General features: G+C 43.3%; 1 protein-coding gene across 2 annotated transcripts in view; it reads right to left on the reverse strand.

The window, feature by feature from the left end:
• Positions 1 to 628: 628 nt before the first annotated feature.
• Positions 629 to 18820, reverse strand: part of STRBP (spermatid perinuclear RNA binding protein) — an 89710-nt gene continuing 71518 nt past the window's right edge. For both annotated transcript variants that reach the window (XM_032767679.2, XM_075060636.1), the window contains 7 exons: positions 18277 to 18476; positions 15089 to 15247; positions 11047 to 11181; positions 9675 to 9815; positions 6492 to 6615; positions 3889 to 3933; positions 629 to 1066 (listed from right to left, as the gene is read on the reverse strand). In XM_032767679.2, coding sequence (XP_032623570.1) covers positions 990 to 1066; positions 3889 to 3933; positions 6492 to 6615; positions 9675 to 9815; positions 11047 to 11181; positions 15089 to 15247; positions 18277 to 18476 — 881 coding nt within the window. In that variant the 3' untranslated portion in view covers positions 629 to 989. The remainder of the gene's footprint in view (positions 1067 to 3888; positions 3934 to 6491; positions 6616 to 9674; positions 9816 to 11046; positions 11182 to 15088; positions 15248 to 18276; positions 18477 to 18820) is intronic.

Here is an 18820-nt window from a genome sequence, read left to right on the forward strand (position 1 = left end):
GACAATCGTACAGAGTGAAGAAGGCCACAAGAACAAGTGCAATTTATTCTTTTTGGGGGGAAGTGAGGGGCATTGTAAAAACATCTTTGGAACACTAAAAAACGAATCATAATGTTATGACTGTCCTTTGTCTGGGCAATACAGACTTAACTCTGTATTCCTCCAATTACGTAACAAAAGTCTTTGCACGGAAATTTCCCTTGTTTAGCACAGGTTTCACAAAATATAACTCAATACAAAGACCAGCTAGTGTTAATAATGCCCTTCGTTTTCTTTCAGCATTTTGCATACAAATAAAGAGGTTTCTGGGAAAACGAAGACAGGGTCTACATTACTGAGCCTTACGATATGCTAATTTCCTTGGTTTTAAAGATGCTAAGGGAATCCTTTCAAGGTACTGATGCTTAGATATAGCAAAAATAATAAGCTAAGACAATATTTAAACCCATATTTTACTAACTTTGTTCACCTTAATATTTTCAAAGTTAAAATTTAACTGAAAAGTTTCTATTGTATTACTGGTTTGGTTTTTTTAAATCACTACACTCTGAATTAAGTAGCCCTACAACACATACAGGCCATTAACTGAGATTCTGTGTGACTGCATTAGGAAACAGGCAGTACTCTGTTACAACAAAACCGTTTATTTGTGATCAGTGTTTTATATCCTATACATCCTTCACAAATTTAATTTTACATAATCGGATACTTCATTTAAAACATAAGGTTTAAGCTTCTAGTTCTTCCCTATAACAGAAGGCTGGTATAAGTTATTGAAAATGAGGTAACATTTCACAGAACATTTTTTTTTCTTCAAGTTTTAGAGAACTAAATTTGCATTTTGTTAAAATCAAAGTAGGAAAAGATGTTTCTTTACAAATGACTTTGCTCAAGTATGTGTTCAAAGAAAACAGGATAAAAAGGCTTTTTTCTCTTCTAACATTCTGTACTGTGGTGTTCAATCAATAGGAATTAGCTTCTGCCATTTGCTAAAAGAATGAGTAGTGGGGAACAGGATATGTTGGGAATTTCATAACTGGTAACAGAACCATTCTCTTGGGTATACCTACAGAGAGAAGAAACGGAGAGGACTCCAAATAAGTTCAATGATCCAATAAAGTCAAGTAAAAGCTTACAGTAGTGTTCTCATTAACCCTTTCCAGATGAGTCAGTCAATGAGCTTTGAGGGCACTGAATCCCATAAGCAGAACATGTTGTAATACTTTAAACAGGAGTTTTAATATAACATATTAGATTTTATCATCATTCTGATGTTTATTAATTTAGCATTAGCAATATGTTCCAGAAGTAGTCAGTACCATGTTACACTGAACCAGACTGGATTTCGAAAGTTAATTTATGGTCTTATGAAGATAGTGGGGATAATTTATCTTGTTCAGTGTCCTGAAGTAATTTAACAGGCCAACTACAACTGCAAAGATTTTAGACAGGAAATGCTGCTGTGCATACACAAGTCCTTAAAAAAAAGGGAACAGCACAGTTTTGACAAACCTCCCTTTGGATCTGTCAAAACTAGGCACTGATAACTCAGTCAAGTTCTATATCCATTTAGACTTTCTGCATTTTTTCATATTGCACTGAAGTGGAAAATCTGGAAAGATTAATATCTGCCTAATCTCAGGATTATTATAGCGTTCTTGTGGCCTCACAAACTTCTGCATACTTAAATACTTTTTTTTTTAATGGTTCCTATTTAAATTCTAATATTTAACCTACATATCCATTTAGAAATCACAAAGCAGCAACAGCAGGTATTCCAGAGCACCAGATGATCAAAGTGAAACTTCCCAACATGCAACAGCTTACAAAGGCAAGGAGACATATTTACCTTACAGCCAGAAAAGCATTATTTCAGTACTTTGCATCACAATAAGACATTAAAACAGAAAAACTCTTTATGCGAAAAATGGGGGCAGCAGATTTCACAAGACTTTGAAGTCAGCGATATGCCACACGTAAATATCTAAGCAATTACAATTCAGGCTCCAACACAGATGTCATGAGAAGATGGAGGGGAAGGAAAAAACAAACCAAGAGAAAGAAGGATTGTAGGTAAAACTCCCAGCCCCACTGAAGTCAATGAGAGTTTTACCACTTACTTCATTGGGGCCAGGACTTCACCCCATCTTCTTATATATAACCTATCTGCCAATAAGAGATACGGATAGTCAAGTACCAGCCATCTTAGACCATCTCAGGGTCATATTCAATACCCACTTCTTAATGTTTCATACAAGGATGAAGGCTACAAACAGGATTGTTTAAAATAAGCCACTAATGAAACAGGTCCCAAACTGAATATGTGATTTCCTGCTGGGTGAGCGGGTAGATGTTCCCTTTGTTATCAGTAATAGTGCATGACAGATAATCATGAATAGAGAATATGCTTTATGGGAAATGCCAGTATCACCTGCTGCAATGTGAAAACAGATGGCCAATTCACATCTTTTACTAAGATAAGAAAAGCTGCTTTAAATCAGAGGAAATTTCTTATCCGAGTAAAGGCACCTCATTGGCCAACTCCCTTGCCCTGTTCCACAGAAGAAAGCATAGAATGGTAGCAGCTAGTCCTGCATGGCAGGTGCTCCTAGCCACCACCGATACTAGAGCCACAGCATTTTCATCGTCAGGGTACAGCACAAGAGGCTATAGCTGTAGTTATATTGTGCATCATTTAGAATGGAAAAGGTTCTTTTGCAAGGTGTAGAAATCAAGTGACCCAGTTCCATAATATTTCCCTGGTCAGATAAGGTTTCTACACTTGTAGCGTTATCAGGTGGAGTTACTGTCAGCCACCAATTTTATTGAGATTTGATACGGAAGCAGGCATTAGGAAAATAACCTGGCACAGGAATGGTTGGTATAGTGAGGATTAGGTTTCCCCTTTGAAAAATTAAAAAAAGGCTGCTGGAGCTTACTCATGTGGTTTTGCCATTTGAGAGCTACAGAATCTTACCCAGTTATAGAAGACAGGTTCTGTACACACAGAAGATCAGAACTGGTTCTGAGAGACAGCGCCTTGTTTTACTCTGGTGTGTCGGAACATATCACTGACTCCAAACTGTTTTGCCCCCATTGCCACATAAACCTCATTCAAAGTAACCAAAAGGCCAGTTAGAGATCAACAGGCTTTATTAGTCTAGTATTTAAAAAAGCAGACGGGGCAGGGGGGAAGCAGGAGAAAGTACTCTAGAGCTATGAGAGAGGCCCTAAGTTTATTTTAGTCCATATGAAATATATTGCACTGCCGCTCTAGATTTCACTGGGCTTCTTAGCAGGAAGAGGCAGTGCAAGTTATGGTGCCTTAGCAGCCTGATCTCTAAGTAACCTACAAAAAACTCAGTTAGCTTGACCCAAACAGCAGTATTTATCCTGCAACTACATCAAATGTGTCTGGAGTGGTTATGAGATGTTGGTGGCAGTGGCCATTTCAAACAGCTGACTGCAGTAAAAGGAAATGCCCACAAGTCTAACTTACGGACCATCATTTTACCAATGTTTAGCCAAGGGGCATTAGAGTAATATTCAAGGACGTTAGATTTGGCCCTTAGGTATTCTTTGAATGGAGCACAACGTTGGCTGTAAAAAGTAAGAGAACTACTTAAAAATATTCAATTTCACTATGAAAGGGAACAGGCAGTTACAACAAGCAGTCCTTCCACAATCAGGCAAAGCATAGGCAAAAAGCTACTCCAACCAAAACAAGAACCACAAGGTTATGGCATCAATTTAAATGTCCTCGTCATATTTAAAGTGAGCTCTGATTTTTTTGGATCACTTGCAAACTCTAGGGCAATCTCTATTTTTGGACTGCCATGATAGTTTCAATACCATTTCTAGTTCAGTTAATTAATAGGTCATACATACCGTAGGCTGGCGCAGCTGGGCTGTACCCATAAGGTGCCCCATAGCCTACAATACAAACAGAACAAGCGATTGGCTTTATTCCCCCCAGCATATGAAGAATCGTATCAAAGGTCGCAAACTCACTAACACAGGGGCCATACACAACACAGAAAATCCACTCCCATTTAAGTTAAAATACTTAAGCAGCATTTGGCTGTAATCGTTCCAGATTCTGGCTGCAAAAATAAACAAGCCATCTTACGCCTTTTTTGGAAGCTTCAGCACAGAAGAGTGAAGCTCCACCTTTCTTTCTATTTTCCTTAATATTCTCCCTTGGTTGAAACTTTCCAGCCAATACTGTCACCCTGCAAGAGTTGGCAAGGCCCAGTTTACGGACTCTCTTCATAAAATACTGATAGGACTTAATGCACAAAATAGTCATTGTCCTCAATCTCTCACTTAGGAAAAGGGAGACCTGGAGGCCTGTGGTAAAGGTCCAAATCAGCAGCAGATATTTTGGTGATTAAGAACACTGCTGTTTGGTTTCCGCAGAGTCCAGACATATTCCACAGAAGGCATCTGAATGGTGGGATAGTAAGTAGGCACTGATGGCAGCTTAAAAAAAGTAAACCAAAGCATCATGGGGATAGGAGGCATGCAAAGTTAGAGGATACATTCAGTTGCTGAATAAAACGGAATGGTGACAGCATTGTCCTTGGTTATTCCTGCTTGCTGTTTCATAAAGACTTAGTACCATTCATGCCTGGGAAAGCTTTTTTTTTTTTTGGGGGGGGGGGGGGGGTTAGGTTGGGGTGTGGGAGGCTGAAGAGGAAAAAGGTATGTAGGCCAAGAGAAATAAATGCTTAACAAGTATGATGGCTGGGAAATTTAACCTATTTCTGGAAGAATTCCATGCTGGCAAGGACTGCGCCTCTAGCAGGTTACAATGTCTAAGAAATGACTCCTCAGGCAGAAAAGCAGTTTCAGAAACAATGTTCAAGTCTATTAAAAATGAATTACTGGTTTTTAATATTTATGATTACATCAATATACAGGAACAATGAGGGTACCACATTGCTGACTGCTCCAGGAGGTAAATATATCCAACTACAGGGCTGTGCTATTAACATTTGGGAACTGATGAAGGGTGTAATTAGAGTTTATGCTATATCCTAAAAAACCTTGAGCACTAATGATCAGGGTTTTACTCTTTGGAAGCTAAGTGAGCGTTGGCCATGGAACCTTGGAGACAGAGAGACCAAAGAATAAAATAAAATACACAGAGATTCTAATCCCACCTCCAACTCCTTCACATGATCTTTTACACCAGTGTGGTTCAGCATCTTCAGATTGAAAACCCCTTATTCAAACTCAAATTTTCCCGATTCCACACCATATAAAATGAATAGACAATAATGATAAGCCTATGTAATTTGTTTGTGTAGCTGGAGGAGTTGACAGAGAATACCTGACCTTGAAGGATAATAGTATGCAGGGAATGGAGAAGCAAGATCTTCTTTGCTTTAGATAGTACAATTTTCAATCCCTCACGACCACCCACTCCCCGGGTGTTGTGACGCACCAGGTGAGATACACTATTTTAGATGAAGCAAAATATAGAGGAAACCCAGAAGTTGCTATGCACTTCACTGTCTCCGTAGCTACAGTTTTGTTTATTGTGGCTGCTAACCTGCCAATGGGAATCAACACTAAAACAGCCTGACTAGGAATGTGAATTCTACATGAAGGGGCCCCAAGTATAAATGGGAACCAAAAAGCCTTTTAATTTGGACTTGCAGTTTTGCTGCTCAAAGCAACACGGCCAACATTACAGAGCAACGTCAGCCAGAATATGAATGTGAATTTCTTTCCTTCATTTCTCCCAACATGACAGCTGTTAATAGGCACCTCTGCTCAGAGCCCCAGACTGTGTGGGGTGCTCCCGAGAGCACAATGACTTCCCAATCTGCCAGCATAATCCCCACAGTTCACTACTCTGGAACGCATTCCAGCACAGCAGCAAGTTCCATCCCAACAGCCTGTCCCCAAGAGGACTGCAGAAGGGTCTCTCTTACTGTGAATCACACTGCTCCTAGAGGAGACTCATTAGGTGGCAAAGCACTTCTCGCAGGAAGCAACACGCACAAGACAGTATTTTAATTTTGCATGCACAAACAATACCCTTCTGCCCTTATTAAGGATAATCCTTATCTAGGATGAGAAATTCTTGGTAAAGCCAAGCATCATACTAACAGGCATCTTCCAGGAGACTTCACAACTGGGCACACAGTTGTGGGAATCATGCCATGGTGAGAGTTATAAGAAAGGCAGATACCAGAATTACAAAGCCCCAGGGAACGAGCGGGAGCTGGACAGCTATTTGTTCATCTTCCATGCACAATAAACCACAAGCAAGATATGTTTCCAGCTCTACAGAGTCCCTGACTTTTCCCTTTATTTAAACCCTCATGCATTTTCCCCATGGCTCTTCTCAAATGCTATAAAACTAAACAGGTCACCAGCATGGATGAGTCTGATCCATAGAAAGGTGAACGTCAGCAGCCATAGTTCATCCATGGACAGTTGGGATGGACCGACCCTTAGCTATTAGCGCCATGACATACCTGGTGCTATGTATCCAGTAGCAGCGGCTGCCCCAACAAATGCCCCTCGTGCTAAAGCGCCTCGTCCTCTGCCTCGAGCAGCCTGGACTGCTGCAGACACAGCTGTATTTACAACTCCTTTAGTCTGTGCAGAATAAAAAAAATGGCATGATTCAGAACATGATACACGAGGCAATCCATGTTAAACCAGCTAAATGATCTATGAATTCCATCTAATGCTATATTCAACCCACTAAGCTTGTTAAAGGCAATACACGCTCACTGATTCCATTCTGAAACAAAGCTGTGCAGAATTGGGGACTGTGGCACAGACATATATGTGAGCTCACAAGTTCTCAATTTACAGAATCCCCTTCCCTGGACAGAACGAATGAAGCATTGGCAGCTGTGCCAACGGGCATCTTTGTTTCATTCAAACACCACAGTGAGCTATGAGCTATCTTTCTGTCACGTGTGCGATGTGACTCTGATCACTGATAGGGCACCAATGTGCTACTACACTCTGCTACTGATCTCCATCTTGCTTGCCTGTGGAGAGCTGCAGGGATGTGGGGTCACTGCTGCAAAGCTGGATTTGTTACATCATCAGAAATCCTTGACACTTTGAGAGAGTCAAGTGCCCGGGCGAGAGGAGGAGGATCCTGACCCTATTTCTCCCCACCTCGGCTTGCTGGCTGTTTGCTGTGCAGCCCAGCTTTGCCCTGCCCCATGAAGTGCTGAGCTAAGAGCTGGGGCAGGGAACAAAAGCACTGGCATTTTTATTGTAATATTTCCCTGTAACATATCAAAGGTGAAATCCCAGACTTGAAGACCAGGATTCTACCCCAAATGAAGCAAAAAAGCCTGAACAGGAATTTTCAGAAATACAAACCTATCTTTATGCTCCTAAAATCACACTTAGGGCTTGTCTACACCACATTTAATTCATGGCAAGCTGGGCTGTGAATCTACCCCACACCAGCTTGCCATGCACTAAGTGTCTGCGTGGACCCTGCTGACGCACATTAAACAGCTAATACAGGCTGATCTGGTCCCATTTCAACAAGGACTAGGCTAACAATGTGAGAGAGTTAGTCTGTGGCCAGGGCAGATTCCCACCTCAGCTTGCCACTAACAGTGTGTAGACGAGCCCTTAGGCATCATTAAACTGGGTTGCCAGATTTTCAGACGTATTGGCCACTCAGCTCCCGTAGGTTGTGTTGGCAGCTGTCAGATGACTGGCACATTTCCAAGTTTGGCCACTGCTTTTGACTCCTATTTTTTAGGAATCTTGGCTGCTTGTTAGGCAGGAATTGAACCTGAAACACATTTACCCTTCCTTTGGGCTAGTATGTGCAGTATCCATTCAGTCTGATAGATCTTTCCCTATGTCCTCACATGGAGACAGATTTCCATAGAATCACAGGACCTGGAAGTGACCTTGAGAGGTCATCTGCGCCAGTACCCTGCCCTCATCCCTGCCAGGTGTTTGTCTAACCTGCTCTCACATATCCCCAATGATGGAGATTCCACAACCTCCCTAAACACTGGAACTAAGTGCGTTACCACCCTGACAGAACATTTTTCCTAATGTCCAACCTAAACTGCCCTTGCTGCAATTGAAGCCCAGTGCCTCTTGTCATATCCTCACAGGTTAAGGAGAATAATTTTTCTCCATCCACCTTGTAACAACCTTTTATGTACTTGAAGTAATGGGCCATTTTCATGTCTGGCTATTAGGATCCTATCCATTTTAAATGCTGAGTGTCTTTAGTAAATCCTTTCTAGTTCATTTTTATTTTCTGGCGCACCCTAAGATCTATTTCCCTCTTACATGTCTGAATAAATCCCTCGCCTTAGTCCTTAATTACCTTCTGGCTCCGTCTGCTTATCCTACTCAGTAAATGCCATTTCTTAATTTTTTCTTCTCAAAGCGCACAATAGCTACTGTTGTGTAGACAGCTTTGTTGGTCTAACCATAGACTGCGCTGGCCAAACTGCCTTTAGAAACTCTGATTTTTCCTTCTTTTTAAATAAAGGGAGAGGTCTGCATGTGTGCATCAAACCACATCGTTTGCCAAGCATAGTCAGCAGCTGCAAGCTAACTGGCAACCTCATGCAGCAGCTCAGAGAGCTTTGTAAGAGTACTATTGACATGGCTTACTGCAAAGAAATGAGAACAGAATATGACTAAAAATCAGAGTGCCTGGATCTCAGATCATTCTCGGATCTTAACTGCCATCTTTGTGTGGAACAACATTCTTCACGAATTGGATTTTAAAATAATAATGGAAGCTGAAGAACTTCCATGATGCAGGAACTGGAGGTCTCAGGGCGCCAGGGAGAACTTAACAAATACAACTGGCTTATAATTTCTCTGAATATACTTTATGCTGTAGCAGGATGGAACAAAATTCATTTTTGCAAAGACTAGAAAAGAAATCCTAATTCTAGTTAATCTGCACAACGCAGATCAAAGCTTTAACTGTCAGGACTTTTTCTGCATGTGGCTTTCTGGAAGAACTACACGGATAATCAGCTTCAGTTGTGTGCAATGTTAATTGTACGGAATGGAGAGATCAGTGTGGCTCTCAGGAACCATTTTAATGATTTGGATTATTAGAATCTAATTTAAAAAGAAGTCTGAAGTGACGTTTTTAATTAAACAAATCCTCCTCATCCAATGAAATGTTGCATTTGAAAAGGGATACCCCTTCAAACAGTTTAAGCTCAAAATTCAACTTTGTCTCGACACTTGATGTTGTGTCTATCACCAGACTATAAACAAGGTATTTTTTAAGTCTACCTCTGTTACTATCAGAGAGGCAGTGCAGTCTAGTGGGTATTGCACTAGAGTTGAACTCAGGAGACCTGGGTTCTATAACTGACTCCGGCACTGACTGGCTGTGTGATGATCTTGGGCAAACTTACTTCCCCTCTCTCTGTAAGACAGTAAGCACTTTGGGGCATAGACTGTTCTGTGTCTTAGTACAGCCGTAACACACTGAGGCCTTCACACCAGCTCAGGCCTCTCGGTGCGATTAACAAATGACTAACAACAGAGCAATAAAAACAAAGGACAGACCTGCTGAAAAACAGACTGAAGTCATGTGGTCCCTCTGCAGCCGCCATCATCCAGTGCTACCCCAGGGCAGTGCTGACAGAGAATGGCGCTAACTACAAAAGGCAACTGGGCATTCTTACCTGAGGGAGAATCTTCTTTTTCTTATTGTTGGCTGCATTAGGCCCAGAAAACAGCTTCTCAAGTGCTGCTAAAGCAGCGCTCGCTTTTGCCACCTTCTTATTTGGACCTGCGCCTCTGAACTTCTGCCCATCTACTTCTACCTGAAGCCAAGAGGTTAATTTAGAGCCAGTACTTTTCCTGGTGGGAACGACAACTCATATTTACAAATAGATCTCAGCTGGAATCATGAGCCATTTATAAAAAACTTCAACAACTAAGTCCAGTTATGGGTGAAACTAACTTGTATTTCCTCCAGTGAGTTCAAAGCACTCCACAGTCAAGAAGTAATTAAACCCAGTAGCTCCATGTGATAGGTAGTGATCACTTGAACCCTACAGAAATGGTGGGGAGGTATAGCTCGGTGGTTTGAGCATTGGCCTGCTAAACCCAGGGTTCTGAGTTCAATCTTTGAGGGGGCCATCTAGGGACTGGGGCAAAAATCTGTCTGGGGATTGGTCCTGCTTTGAGCAGTGGGTGGGACTAGATGACCTCCTGAAATCCCTTCCAACCTTGATATTCCATGATTCTTAAGTTGATTAACAGGACAGAAGTTAGGAATCCCGTATCAACTTGAAACTGAAGGGGGAGTTTACAGAGGTCAAATACATATACTTGGGATGCAATTTGGCAGGAATTAACTGGGAAGGTTGCCATGAAGTCTTTGGTAGGCAGGACCTTAGCTTTATATCTCACCCAAAACTATACTTTTAAATGATCCCCAAACCCCACAACATTTTAGGGGCACCTACATCCCTAATCAACCAGCTTTGCACCCCCATCATCTTCAAGAACCTGCATTATGGCTACCCTTTGGCTAAAGAAAGCTGCCTTCTACTCTCTTTAGAGCCCATCAGTGCTGATTCTGTGTCAGCCCAAGAACCTGCTGCTGTAGAGTAAAATGAGCCAGAGACTGAATCGGCTCCCTCTGCTGCATCATTCCTAACTCCTGCTAGACAGGCAACATGAAGATCAAATCAGGGCACTCATACAGGGTTGCCAGGACCTGTCCACAACACACACTGGATAGTGGTTTTGGTTACTCAGCTGCCCTCTCCCTACATCATGTCAGGGATGTGATGTGTTTAGGGACTTTCATAACCAAATCTTCCTCCTTGCTGAATTATCCAGGGCAAGGAGGACATTCCCCTGCCATCCTCACAATCTCCTTGGCACTGAGAGATATAGGAACCTGAAAAGGTTACCGTCCCTCTTGTGGAAGAGAATGAATGGTAAGGCTCTGGAATAACATTAAATGGCAACAAAAAGCTACCAAGAAGACTGAAGCATTGTTAGCAAAACCACTTGCAGATTTCCGAGCACTGCTGCACTCACCTCCATTACAAAGCGCTTATCATGGCTCCCACCTGTCTCAGAGATGAGCTCATACTTAAGACCTCTTCTTTTTTCATTTAGCTCCATCACTGGGTTTTTGCCACTTGCTGTGAGGATAGGGCCCTGAGTTCTCACCTACAGAGACAAGATAAATTATAATCAAAACAGCTCTGAATGGCAGACACACATCTACAGCATGTCTGCCTATAACAGCTGCCCAACCTGGACAGTCTGGCTGCCCACCTGGAAAACGCCAGTATTAATCATCTTCCTTGTGTGTTTCTGCAACAGCCAGTTCTTCCTGATACATCCGCCTTAGCAGGCTCTCTAGGGACGGACTGGCAACAGAGACACAGCATTGTCAAAGCTTCAGTACAACCTGCTGCACCAGAACAGCAGATAGGAAGTCCCTGCCCCCAAGGAAAGCTGAGGGATGAACCATTTAAAAAAAAAAAAAAATATTGCCACCCGCTCATTTCCGGCACAGCAGGCAGCTAGCCAGGCAGTCAGTGTCTCCATGACGAGTCGTGATCACCTTCACAGCACAGCATGGAGCATCATGCAGCTGGCTGAAGGACAGACCGTCAAGTTTCTTGAAAGCTGCTTTCTGCTACTAAACAGAAGGGGATTGGCTTTCCCAGCCCTGCACATCTCTATTGCCTCATCTAACCATCCCCCTGGCACTCCAATCTCAGAGTGGGGAAGCCAAAGAGTGTAGGTCAGACATCACAATAGATATAGCTGTTCTCCTGGGTTAGAAATGCAGAGACAGAGCCAGTACACCAATATAGCAAGACTTCATTATAGTCTGCTGTGCTGGAGGCACTAAAGAAGAACACAGAAAATTAGGACAGCTAGGCCAAGATTTTCAAAAGTGTCAAGTACCCAACTCGAGGGCACCTGCTCTCTGAAAATAAGGTCCCTTTAAGGCATCTCAATTTAGGCACCCAAAATCCTGAGTCACTTTTGAAAACCTTGGCCCTTGTAAACATTTCTAACTTTCTACATGAAAAACAGTTACGATTTGCCTTTAGTTAAAAATGATCTAAATAATTATAGTTCTTTTTAAAACTGGGTTTAAAAGGCTAATATGATTGTGATGCTGTATGGAATATGGGAGCTACTTTATAATATTGTTGGTATCAATATTTTAAAAGTGCAATGAATCTTACCAGGTATACCACGTAAGGTATCATTGGAAAAAAGTTATAATTCACTAGATACGGTAATCTAGTTTATATGTTTTGTATTGTAAGTTATAGATATGCAGGGTATATCTGTATTTCCAAATTTGTGCTGTGCATCTGGGTGACACCCCTAGACAGACTGGCATCAGCACTGCCCAGCATGCTTGATGGCTCATCCAGGGTCATCAGCTGTACACTGAACTCACTGAAAGGGTCAGGGGCTACATCTTATGACTCAGCAAGGCATGCAGGGGCATGCCTATAGACAGAACCCTAAGGAACTCCAGGCCACGTGCTGGGCGGCTTGTGTTTGAAACAAGAGAAATACAGGCTGCACGGCAAAAGACTATAGAAGGCAGCTGCATCTTCTCCATTTTGTCTTCATTCCTACTTCTTACGTCTGGTACAACTTTTCTACAAACTGAAGCTCTGAACAAAAGACTGAATGACCCATCTAAGCTGTGGATGTGTTCCAGAGGGACTTTCAAGCCAGCAAACTCACCAACATTCCTAAGAAGCTGATATATGGACTCTGAAGTCTTTGTATTTATGTAATTGCTTTACAATTTAACAACTCTTCTTGTCCTTTCTTATTTCTTTATAATAAACCTTTAGTTTTAGATGCTAAAGGATTGGCTGGCAGTGTGGGATTCTGGGTAAGATCTAACCAAATACTGACCTGGCAATGTGGCTAGCCCCTTGGGGTCAGGAGGACATTTTGTAGAGTGAGTAGAATTTTTAAAATAACTTCTCACCTTACTGCACCTAGGTGCCAATTGGGAGTCTGAAACTGGAATGAAATGTAGTAAGAGGGCTGTGCCCTTTTTTTTTGGGTGGGGTTGGGGGGCTTCTTGGTAACCAGAGTGGGGATCAGAAGCACAGTTTGTGACTGATTGGAGAGTATAACTTCAGTGTTACCCAACAGATTTGGGAGTATCCGCTCTCCTTTTCAGAACCTGCCCTGACCTTGGCATTTCCAGTGAGGGCTACACTAGACACCTCAGGTCACAATGATTATTAAGGTAATAAGTTGGTCACAGAAGTCCGGGATTCCGTCATTTTATATGTCCTCCATCACTGCAGCACCGGCGAGAGGGTGGGGCCTTCCAATAGGAGCCCCGGCTGGGAGATCTAGCTCCAGCCCCACACCACAGGGCTCGGGCTTCTGCGATTTATTGTTTATTACACACATCGGGTCTGTGACAAAAAGCTCAGCCTTAGTGATTATACATTGTCTGGCTCTAAGTCTGAAGTCACGTTATCTAAATGCGTTAAGTTATGAAGAAATCCACATTTCAATGTATTGAAAAGTATCTATAGAGCAGGCAGATTACTTAAATTTATATTTTTAACAAAAAAGCACTTACATCTGAAAGGAGCATTATATCTAAAAAATAAGGCAAGGATCTAGATCCATCTATCTGCACGATCTCCTGAGTGCATCACAAAGATATCAGCCATAGCAATGAAAATTCAAATTAAAGCTCTCGCTTCCATGCTTAATACAAACACTTGTCTAGAATTCCTGGGGCTGATGACGAAGAATGGTGGTACAAATGGAGATGGGGAGGGTGAAGAGGATAGAGACTGTGTCTAGATCCGTCGCATGGCTGTGGCTGGACAGTGACAGTGGACTCAGTTTGTGGGACTATAAAATTGCAGTGTAGACACTTGGGCCCAGGCTCATCGTGTCTCAGAGCCTGGGCTCCAGCCTGAGCCCAAATATCTACGCTGCAGCCCCACAAGCCTGAGTCAACTGACCCCAGACTCAGAGACTCTGCACCTGCGGGTGTTTAATTGCAGTACAGACACACCCTCAGAGCGAACTCTGAATTGCTTGGTTGGTTAGCTCATGACAACTATGTAAATATTGGAAATGGTTTAAGAAAATATTTAAATTAATAACATACTACAGACCCCTTGCAACTGGACTCTTGGAAACATTCAGCATAGGCTGGTCAAGTTAAAGCATTTGGTCCTTCAGAGACTACTACATTTCCCACAAATTCAGAGGGAAAACAGAAGCAGAATTAGATCTTAAGAGTTCCTTACTTAAGCTCCAGTGCCCAAAATTAAGCTAGCCTAACTTTAGACTGTAGCATTTTTTTAGTCCATTCATAAATACACATTTAAAGGTATGATAATGCCTTTCCCATTATTTAAATACATCCCTATTCATTGTGCTACTTTTCTGTACTTCTATCAATCTACAGGTACTTTTAATAGAAAGACAGCTCTAAACAATGATCTATGTTCTAAAATAGAAAAACATTACACCTGTTACCGATTTGTCTTACAATGTGCTGAGATTAAGGCCAGGTCTACACGAAGCGCGAAAATCGATTTCAGATATGCAATTTCAGCTACGAGAATAGCATAGCTGAAATCGATTATCTAAAATCTATGTACTCACCCGTCTTCACCGCGCGGGATCGATGTGCGTGGCTCGCCATGTCGATTCCGGAACTCCGTTGGTTTTGGTGGAGTTCCGGAATCGATGTAAGCGCGCTCAGGGATCGATATATCGCGTCTAGATGAGACACGATATATCGATCCCCGAGCAATCGATTGTAACGCGCCGATACGGCGCGTCGTATAGACATGGCCTGAGGTCTCAGCATGCTAGGTGCACAGGAAGACTGTCTTACCCTGAAGTGCTTACAGTCTAAATAGGATGAGAGAGAAAGAATGATCCTCACTTTACAGCTTAGGAACAGAGGCACAGAGAGATGGAAGGGATTTGTCCACGGTCTCACTGGCCAGATCTCTTGATTCCCAATCCAGTGCCTTAACTACACAAGGCCATTGTTCTCATGGAAAGCTCTGTCTCTGTGCGCTTTCCAGTGAATACCCACCTCTAAGGTAGAGGAGGTGTCAATTGCAGAACTTCCAGTATTATTGCTTGAGTTTGAAGAGACAGTCTCGTTTTTGCCTTCGGTATCTGATTTTTCATCAGAGCTCATGCACTCAATGTCTGCATCAAAGCCAGTTGGGTAGCCCATTGCTTGTAATACCTACACCAAACGACATTAAATGAGATGTAAAACCAGTTTGGGGTTTGGAAGCGAATGCAAGGCTGATCATACAGCAGTAAAAAGGCCACACACACTTCAGGAGGTAACTCACTTTGAAGTTCATTTTTCACCAAGTTAAATACAGTGAAAAATCAAGTACTAATGGAAAAAAGGGCCCCAGCCTTCCTAAGCTGCAAAATATAATTGAGAGTTTCCAGTGTCAAATGCACCAGCAGTTCATAATTATCATTTTCCAAACTAAGGCTCCCATGTATAATATGGGATTAAAATCCAGTCAATAAAATACAGAATCTATATGCAAAGTAGCCAACGATTCACAGTTCGGGTCAGACCACACCCACAATGTAACACTACCTAACAGTGTGACCAAGACATTCTGTTTTGCATCTTAAGTTCCTTTGAGGTCAGCATATACAAGTCTGCAGAGAAAGGACAAGGCATCTCCAGGTCCCTTGGGGGATCCTATGTCATCGGCAATGTGGGATGCTACACATGTAGCATCAAGTCCAGATGTCAACGGTTCAGGTTCCGTTTGTGGCAACAAATGGAGGGGTTACCGTATGATTGGGTTTTCCCAGACAGGACCTATTTTTTTGAGCCTCTTTCTTCTCTGTTCGGGGGGGGGTTTCAAACAGGCAATGTCCTGGGTTTCTGCAGAGCAGACAAGCTGCAGCTCAGAAAGACTCCCGACTGATCCATTTCCCTGCAAGTCACAGCTGCTGGATCCCACCCACCCAAGCCCCGCTCTCGGCCTTGGGGAAGGGATCCTGCAGGAAGGTGCTGAGAGATAACTGTCGCTGCATCCTGGCCTTGTGCCCTAGGCGCTGACTGATGGCTGTGCCCTGCTACTGTGAGAGGGAACGACACTGCCCCCCACCTCCATTGAGTACCCCCCACCACAGGTACGCCCTCCAGCACCCCCAACTGTACTTCTCTCCACTTTTGGGGAACCTGAAATACAGTAACCCTAAGCAAATGGTAACATGCAGCTTAAAGATAAAAAACTTGGCTAGAACCCAGCACTGCTGGAATCTAGGACTGAGAAGGTCTCCAATCTGCAGCTGCTCCAAGAACATCAGCTGATAAACATAACCAAAGACGCACGTCCCTCTCAGTGCTGTAGGGGAGCCTGATCTGAGGTGTGCATGGCAGTGAAGCAGTAAAGGAGACCCAAGCTAATGGAGATGTAAGGGAGTAATTGGCTATTTCATCTAGACATGAATGTGAAGTATTTCAAACCTCCTGGGCTGTCACCATGCTGCTCACCACCAGCCACTTTGTAGGAGAGAGATGCACAGAACCTGATTTTGTCACTGCCAATCACTTTCCCCACGGGGTCTCCAGAAGAGATGGGGCACTCTCCCCCTCACGCACAATGATGTGACAGGTCAGGCAGTTCTGTGACTGACTCCCTGATCTGCCTATGCAGATGTGTTCAGTGGGCACAAAATGTAGGTGTGAACTGACTCAGAGGCTAACCTGAGGCCTGCCCTGAAAGTTCGGTCTCAAAAGCAAAGCTTGCAGACATGCCCACAGGTACCAAAGAGTGAACATGGAAGTGGGAAGAGCATGAGCATTCTCCTCCAATCAAGGGGCACACAGCTCCAGCCCCATTTTCCCTGCCCTGAAGGTTGGTAGGGGGCAGGTACCGTAGTCACGGACAACTCTATTCCTTTCCTGCGGTTTGGGAGTGCAACGCCATCACTTGCCAGTCAAATGCAGCTGCAGATTTAGAGCTTTAAGTATCTAAACAGTGAACCCTAAAAATGGAAACATCTCAATTTAACCCTACAATCTCTTGGTGTGTGAGCAAGCAGCGCGTGGGCTGCCAGGGAGTAGCAGTGCTGGGCTCTGCAGGGCCGGCCTGCCAGCTGGTCCTCAGCTGGAAAGAGGGTGGTTCCAAAGCATAGCGAAGAGGGAGGGTGGGTGGGTAAATCTGGGGAAAATGGGGCTGCGCAAAGCTCTGGCCAGGAACTAGGAGCCACAGAGGAGCCCTGCAGGAGGACGGCAGAATTCTTAATGGTATTAAAAAAAAAAAGACAATTATTGGGGCAAAATGTAGGTGTAAGGAGGACGGGATGGGAGGACACACACAAAGCCACATCTCCTGCAGAATGATACATTCTATCAAATACTTTTGGGTGCTTTGAGCATGAAAGCAAAAGGGACAATGGGACTTTCAAACTCCTAAATCAAAAGGAAAATGGAAAGTTGCCAGATGAATCTTCTGAAAAGGAAGTTCACTCAAAGTACATGAAAGGAAGCACAGATAATGACAGATGGGTTTGTTCTTGCAATTGCAGCTCTGCGCACTTTGCAGACAACTTTCTCTCCCTTCTCAGCAATCCACACGGGAAAGGTCTGGTACAGCAGTGCCTGATCTAGCTACAAATTTACATGGGGATGACTGTGGTGCCCATTTTTATTTATGAGACACCAACTCAAGTCTCACTGTTTTACCAACTCCATCTTTCTCCCCCAGAGTCTCTGGAAAGGGGAACAATGGAGTATGGCTCAGGCTGCCTCATACTGACGGAGCATCTGGTAACAAGTTGCGATTCACCATCATCTATTTATTGTAGCACCTGTGATGTGCTAGGTGATTTCCAAATGCTCAAGATGGGATGGTTCCCTGCTCCAAGGAGCTCACAACCCAAGGAGAGCGACAGACAGGCAGAGTGAGAGGAATGGGAACAACAGAAGGATGAGCAATCACACTAGTAACTACAAGGGGAATCAAAAATCAAAACACGGAACCCACCCACACTCACTCATCGACCTCTGGTGGCTTGGACAGCTCAGTTCACTTTTCCCTTCCTACCTGTTCACCATGCGATCTGGAAGTGCCAGGTACTTTGAAAAGGCCCAAGATAGCAGGTTTGATCCACAATGCCTCTCTTTAGAGGGTTTTCCCATTGATAGTTCTGATCATATCTGTCTGGGTTTTCCAGGGTCCGGGGCTGGAATTATTAACTTAATTCATATTCAGGTCCCCGCCTCAGCCTTACCTTCACAGCCACATGGAGCTTGGCCGTTTTCTTAGAAGGTCCTGATGCTTCATAGGTCGTACCATCAACATCTACAGACATTGTGAAGACTGGGGCATGGACTGGACCCGACTGTGACAGAAGCTTATACTGAAGCCCTGGCCTGATTTGGTTCAGTCTCATCAGAGCATTCATGAGATCGATTGCTTTACTGTCTAAGACTATTATGGGAGAGGGTGGGAAGGGAAAAAAAGATTAACAAAAGGAACAGAGAAGTGAAACATTTTACATTTCTAAAGCACCATCCATCTGCGCACTTAAGTGCACTACATAAACATGAATGAGTGCCAGCCATCCACTCCCCCAGTGGTTCATGACCATTACTCAATCCCTTTAGAGCTCAGAGCACTGTACCAATCAGTCAGGTTCTTCCTGGCTGCTACAACTTGATATGAAATTTCATAGATCATACAGTACTGCGAGTGCTACCTGCACCCGGATCCCATATGAAACTAGGCACCAGGAGCTACTTGGTCACAATAATCCAGAAAAAACTCCTGGTTTG

Source organism: Chelonoidis abingdonii, chromosome 24, assembly GCF_003597395.2.
Source record: "Chelonoidis abingdonii isolate Lonesome George chromosome 24, CheloAbing_2.0, whole genome shotgun sequence".
NCBI classification, from domain to species: Eukaryota; Metazoa; Chordata; order Testudines; family Testudinidae; genus Chelonoidis; species Chelonoidis abingdonii.